The sequence below is a fragment of the Euprymna scolopes genome, chromosome 39 (assembly GCF_053919585.1).
Source record: "Euprymna scolopes isolate OS-2025 chromosome 39, ASM5391958v1, whole genome shotgun sequence".
Classification (NCBI taxonomy): domain Eukaryota; kingdom Metazoa; phylum Mollusca; class Cephalopoda; order Sepiida; family Sepiolidae; genus Euprymna; species Euprymna scolopes.
Window position 1 is genome coordinate 67,175,246 of NC_136520.1, and position 7,686 is coordinate 67,182,931.

At 29.4% G+C, this 7,686-nt stretch overlaps 1 protein-coding gene across 1 annotated transcript in view; it reads left to right on the forward strand.

Annotated features, from left to right (window-relative positions):
- LOC145263822 (uncharacterized) overlaps positions 1 to 6,953 on the forward strand; it is a 297,808-nt gene extending 290,855 nt beyond the window's left edge. Inside the window, exons 6-7 of the mRNA XM_080120887.1 lie at positions 1,068 to 1,127; positions 6,778 to 6,953. Coding sequence (XP_079977013.1) covers positions 1,068 to 1,114 — 47 coding nt within the window. The 3' untranslated portion in view covers positions 1,115 to 1,127; positions 6,778 to 6,953. The remainder of the gene's footprint in view (positions 1 to 1,067; positions 1,128 to 6,777) is intronic.
- The last annotated feature ends 733 nt before the right edge of the window (positions 6,954 to 7,686 follow it).

Genomic DNA, 7,686 nt, shown 5'->3' on the forward strand with positions numbered 1-7,686 from the left:
GGGAGATAAATCAGTTATCCATACTGAATTAGTCGCACAACTTTCCCACATTATGAGTTAAAATCTGATGCTTCAATAAATTCTATTTGTACTTGTAATTATATTTCTACTCGATAATTTTTTGTATCTTTTAATCTATATTAATTTCAGCATCACAAGTAAGCACGTAATACTGTTTTCACCTGAAATGCGTTAGCTTAAAAGATCAGCAATCGAAACAAGCAACAAATATTCTTTCATTTTTCTTTTTCAAAATAATTATGTAATGGTTTTGGCATTTTTAATACGTATTATTAATAACGTATTATTGATAACGTATTAGTAATGTATCATCAATGACGTATTATTAATAACGTATTAATAATGACATATTATTAATGCATTGTTAACAACGCATTATTAATAACGTATTATTGACGTATTATAAATGACATATTATTAATAACGTATTATTAACGTATTATTAATAACGTATGATTAATGACGCATTATTAACTTATTATTAATAATGTATTATTATTAACGTATTTTTAATAACGTATTATTAACGCATTATTAATAACGCATTATTGACGTATTATTAATGAGGTATTATTAATAACGTATTATTAACGTATGTTTAATGACTATTATTGACTTATTATTAATAACGTAGTATTGACGCATTAATAATAACATATCATTGATATGTTATTAATGACGTATTATTAATAACATATTATTGATAACGCATTATTAACGTATTATTAACTTATTATTGATAACGTATTATTGATAACGTATTATTAACGTATTATTGATAACGTATTATTAATAACGTATTATATATAACGAATTATTAACGTATTATTTATAACGTATTATTAATAACGTATTATTGATAACGTATTATTAACGTATTATTAATAACGTATTATTAATGACGCATTATTAACTTATTATTAATAACGTATTATTATTAACGTATTATTATTATTATCGTATTATTATTAACGTATTTTTAATAACGTATTATTAACGTATTTTAATAACGTATTATTGACATGTAATATTTATTATATATCTAGAAAGAAATGGCCGTTACCAGAGTAAATGGGATGTCCAATTTACATAATGATTTAAAACAAGTAAGTTTTAAAAAATAATTTCCAATTAATCTATTATTTTGTTTTATTTTCATGCTTAGAAGTGAGAGATTTTTATCAACTTCATTTGAAAGCCATGCAAACACCTACCTGAAATATACGTGAAAAGCGAGATTGAATGAATAAAAGATGAGCGATAAGACGATCGTTCCAAACATTCGGCCTTCTATTATTTTTAACTCAAAAAATAAAACGTTGAAGAGCTATGAAGACGAGAGTGGTACCATTAAACAAGCGACCTTTTATGCACCAGGATTCCTTTTTTTTACACAGTCAGCATCATTCTCAATGCAATTTTGCCAGCCTCTTTTGATGCCTCAGTCGCAAAAGTACAGAACACTCTTTGTCACCCACATCTCTATCGCCACTCTGAAATCGACGGACCCATCTTCTAGTTGTGCTGACATCAACTGCATCGGCTTCGTAAACGTTCAGCAGTGAGGCTCCAGCTTGCGGGCTTTGGGGTGTGTGGAGCCACCCTTTAATTACCATTGCTCCCAGGTCCACTCTGACCCGGAGTGGTAGTACCTGTTAGGGTTCCAACTATGGGTTAAATAGAAACCGACTTGAAAACAACAAATATATTCTATTAAAAAACATTTCTTCAAAATCTTTGGATTCGGCATTAAATAACCCGAAAAGGGTTGATATGCCGTAAAACAAAAACAACCAACCAACCAAATCAGCAGGAGTCGGTAAATGTTAATCGGTTCAACTGTTTGTAACATGATAGAATTCAATAACACAGCTCTACTTCTGACTCACGTCCATGACAGGGGTTTCTTTCTTAGAGACTCACGCCGTCAATATCTGCAGCAGAGAGAAGAAACTTTCATGGATGCATCATAACAATGCAAGTTGTAATCCCTTCTGATTCATTTGGTCGGTATTAAAAATAGGAGGCATTACTTTTGGAACGCCCTCGTGTTACAAGAAAGGTTCCCTTTTCTTGTAAGTAAAAAAAAAAAACATTAGATAAGTAAAAAAAATTTTTGTACATTTAATTTATCTTTCTCTTATTCAAGGCCCAGGTGTTTCTTTTTCATAATATAAAAATCGCCCCAGACAAGACGTGAAGCTACTTAATGTTAGGCGCAAACAATAACGGAAGATGATTATCGCAAAGACAGAAGATGCCTATCAACCTTAGCTTTGAAGAGACAAGAATAAAAGTAGAGGAAACAGTCAGCAGGAAGAGAGTTCCACAAACCTGCGCTTCTTGGAAGGAAGCTGTTTGAATTAGAAGCTGTATTACAAGGAGGTACTAAAAACAGCGAATTGATAGAGACCACTAGACCAACGAGTCAAACGAGCTGGAACAAAAGAGGCCGGGAATAGATCAGATAATTCTGAGGAACACATGTCATCATTGTATTTGTAGGAAAAGACTAAGACTAGCAACATTATGAGTCCTGGTATTTCGCAAATTCAATCTCTAATTCTCTCGGTTCCGTTAATCGTCTCCAAATTCCATTGTGTGCTGTTTCATCTAATCACTCGTTTCCAAGTTTGCCTCGGTTGGTCAAACTTCCTGCAATTTAAAACATCGAATTTTCTGCATCAGGAGGATTCATCCTCCACATGGCTATGCCAGTGTAACTTCCGTGATATGCAAACACAATGCATTCAGCAAAATCCTCTTCAGCTCCTTTACTAAAAAAAATGCTATGCAATTAAAACAAACATATAAGCTACTTGTAATGCGCATTACGTTTTTTAGACAAGGAAAGTACCTTTATAGGTTCGTCTATAATTTACCTATATTATTTAATTTAAATGTTGTTTTAATTGCATAGCATTTTTAGTAAAGAAGCTTCAAGAGGATTTTGTTCCGGCTCGTTTGACTTGCTGGTCTAGTGGTCTCTATCAATGATCATCCATGGGTTTCTTCAGCCTTCATATTGCTGATCCGTCTGCTCATGGATCTGTTATTGCACTGCAGTCAGATGTGAGAGACGACTGTGGGAGAACACACCATTCAGTGACGTATGACACGAAAAGTTTTCACACAGCTGCTAACACAACTTACCCCACATCTAGCGCGTGATCTCTCGCGAGGTTATCAGAGGCAACAGCTCACGAAATTTCACGCTTGCGGTTGTACTCAGTTTACGTCAACTACAGGCATTCGTCATATCTACTAGGTACCATTATATGCATTAATAAAAAATAATATGGAAGTATTTGTGTAGGAAGGTACAAATATTTCCTAGTATTTGTCATACACAATGGGCCACGGGAAACGGATGTTTTTAGAATGCTCGTTGCTCTTCTTGCAGAGTTTTGTTTCCTTAAAAACATCCGTTTATATATATATATATATATATATATATATATATATATATATATAGAGAGAGAGAGAGAGAGAGAGAGAGAGAGAGATATAGGATTTTCAGAATGTGAGAGATTGTATATAATAAATTCCACAGCCAAACAACGTCGCAGCTCACAAGAGCCATGACAGTCAACGAACCGGAAGTCCAAGACTCGAGTTTCACCCTCATTTGGGCTTATCAGTTAGATACAGAGTTCGGATGTGTCTAACTGATGAGCCAAAATGAGGGCGAAACTCGAGTCTTGGACTTTCAGTTCGTTGACTGTCATGGCTCTTGTGAGCTGCGACGTTGTTTGGCTGTGGAATTTATTATATATATATATATATATATATATATATATATATATATATATATATATATATATATATATTTATATATATATAATAAATATATATATATATTTATATATATATATATATATATAATAAATATATATATATTTATATATATATATATAATAAATATATATATATATATTTATATATATATATATAATAAATATATATATATATTTATATATATATATATATATATATATATAATAAATATATATATATTTATATATATATATATATAATAAATATATATATATATATATATATATATATATATATATATATATATATATATATATTAGCGTTGTGGCGATTAATCGGAATTGGAATCGGGAGGCGGAAAAATCGACAAATTTGGAGGTATCGGAATCAGTATAGGAATCGGTATCGGAATTAGAAAAATTGATGCCTATTTTCCGATGCAAAAACGATTCTTTTAATTGTCTTTTTATTAGCATTTGTTTAAACCAAAATCTTCCGTTGCTTGTATTGATGGTAAAATAATAAATATTTATTTATTTTAAAGTACTAGTGAAGCTAAAATCGATAGATCATCCTCCACAAGTGAAAATATCTGCATATTTAACATGTGTTTTTTACGAAAATCAGGGGAAATAACAATTCTATATTTAAATAATTGGAGATTTATAAAGAATCGGAATCGGTAATTGTATCGGAATCGGGAATTTAGGAAGGAATCGGTAATTGAATCGGAATCGGGAAAAATATTAGAATCGTCCCATCACTTATATATATATATATATATATATATATATATATATATATATATATATATAGGGTGACTCATGAGAAACGGATGTTTTTAAGAAAACAAAACTCTGCGAGGAGAGAGGTTTAAAAAACATCCGTTTCCCGTGACTCACCACGTATATGTCCATCTTTAATTTTCTTATCTTATCTTAGATTAGAATCGTTGTTTTTAGCTTCACAGTTTTAGAAATAAGCCGTGTTGAAAGCTTCTGCCTCGTATGTGTCTATCTGCAAATCTATTTTAGCATTAAATTTCAAGTTTCTGTTTTAATTGCGTAACGCTTTTTAGAGGGCAGACGTGTCGTATACGTCGGTTTATAATTTCGCATGTTATCAGATTTAATTAATTGATATAAATTAATGTATTAATTCATTAATATGTATTAATTGCGTGACAATTTTAATGGAAGGTCGAGAATCATTTTTGTTTTAATTGCATAATAATTTTATGTCCTCTTATGTATTTTTTATGTTGATAGTTTTTATTTTAGGCGCATTACGTTTTTTAGACAAGGAAAGTAGCTTATATGTTCGTCTATGATTTATCTATATTATTTAATTTGAATGTTGTTTTAATTGCATAGCATTTTTTAGTAAAGGAGCTTGTCGTATATGTTTGTCAATAATCTTCTTGTATTTCCATATTTAAATAGTTTTTTGTTTAAATTGTATGGCATTTTTAGAGGGCGTACGTTTCATATATGTCCGCTTAGACGTTATTATATTATTGGATTTCAATTGCTTTTGTTTTAAATTGTATTAGGATTTTTAAAGAGGAAGATGTCATGCCTGTAATTTTTCTTCTATTGTTAGATTAAAATTGTCTCATATTTCTCGGTTTTTAAGATGAGGATTGGTTATTCATATTCTTCGGATTCTTCGGACTACTGTTCTCATCTTCAGTGTCATTTTCACAACGTTCTTCGTGTGTGTCTTGTCGAGTTCGACAGAAAGATTCCTGAGTTTGAAAAGAAAGGTACTCGGGTTCGACAAGATACATTCCCGAGTTCTCGAATTCCAGAGTTCGACAAGAAAAATTCTCGCGTTTGAATAAATACATTCTCGAATTCCCCAGTTTGACAGATTCCCGAGTTCGACAGAAAGATTCCCGAGTTTGACAGAAATACATTCCCGAGTTCCCGAATTGGACAAGAAAGATTCTCGAGTTCCCAAGTTCGACAAGAAAGATTCTCGAGTTCGACAGAAAGATTCCAATGTTTGACAGAAATATTCCCAGGTTTAACAAGATACGTTCCTGAGTTCGCTCGAGTTCCAGAGTTTGACAAGAAAAATTCTCGAGTTTGAAAAAATACATTCTCCAGTTTCCCAGTTTGACAGATTCCCGAGTTTGACAGAAATATTCCCGGGTTTAACAAGATACGTTCTTCAGTTCGACAAGAAAGATTGTCGAGTCTGACAAGATGTATCGACCGGAAGTTACATCGACTGGCAGTTATATTGACCCGATATAAATCGACCGGAAGTTAGATCGACCGAAACGTTGTGTAAATAACACTGAAGATAAGAATAATTGTACTTTTATTGTACGAATCCAAATAATATGAAAATGTCTTTGATGGTTTTGTTGATTGATTATTAATTCTAGGTTTATTAATTTTATGTTTATTAATTTTATGTTTATTAATTTTATGTTTATTAATTTTATGTTTATTAATTTTATGTTTATTAATTCTAGGTTTATTAATTTTATATTTATTAATTTTATGTTTATTAATTTTATGTTTATTAATTTTATGTTTATTAATTCTAGGTTTATTAATTTTATGTTTATTAATTTTATGTTTATTAATTTTATGTTTATTAATTCTATGTTTATTAATTCTAGGTTTATTAATTTTATGTTTATTAATTTTATGTTTATTAATTTTATGTTTATTAATTTTATGTTTATTAATTCTAGGTTTATTAATTTTATGTTTATTAATTTTATGTTTATTAATTTTATGTTTATTAATTCTATGTTTATTAATTCTAGGTTTATTAATTTTATGTTTATTAATTTTATGTTTATTAATTTTATGTTTATTAATTTTATATTTATTAATTTTATGTTTATTAATTCTATGTTTATTAATTTTATGTTTATTAATTCTATGTTTATTAATTTTATGTTTATTAATTTTATGTTTATTAATTTTATTTTTAATTCTGTGTTTTCTTCTTTTGTAGATATGTCGACAAGTATTCATGGATTGAAACCAGTCGGACTCTCAAACAGCCAGTGAATACATCCCACCCACCCCAATTATGGTATGGACTGCTCTCGTCAACGTGCATAGTTAAATATGACGTCACAAAAAATGAAAAATGTGGAAAAACTAACCAATAAAAGAATAATGAAAAAATATATTAATGAAATTTATTGAAAAAAAAAAAAGATATAAAAAAATATATTAAGGAACTATTATAACAAAGGCGGGTCAAGGGTCTGTCTGGCGAGGGGCACATATTAATATATTTTTCGTGAAATAATCTTTTCCGTTTAACTTCATCCACCGACGTTACGTGGAAGTTTGCTTTTCTGGTTAAATGCCGGTTTTCTGATTTAGCGGTTTTTCTGCTAGATCTGGAGAGATTTGTATTATTTGGATTCTTCGGGCTACTGTTCTCATCTTAAATGTTATTTTCACAAAATTTCGGTTAGAATCATCAATTCGACATACAACCGGCAATAACTTCTGCTCTTGTATAATTGCCTAAAAAGTCTAATGTGTGTGTGTGTCTATATATATATATATATATATATATATATATATATATATATATATATATATATATATATATATATATATATATATATATATGTACATATATATTTATATATATGCATATGTAAATATATGTATATATATGTATATATATATATGTATACATATGTGTATATTTATTTATGTATACATATATATATATATATATATATATATATATATATATATATATATATATATATTTGTGTTGAGACTATAGATCGGAATCGGTAATCGGAAAAATTGGAAGATTTGGGGGTATCAGAATCGGTATCGGAATCGAAAAAATTGGTGCCTATTTTCCGCTGCCAAAATGATTCTTTTAATTGTC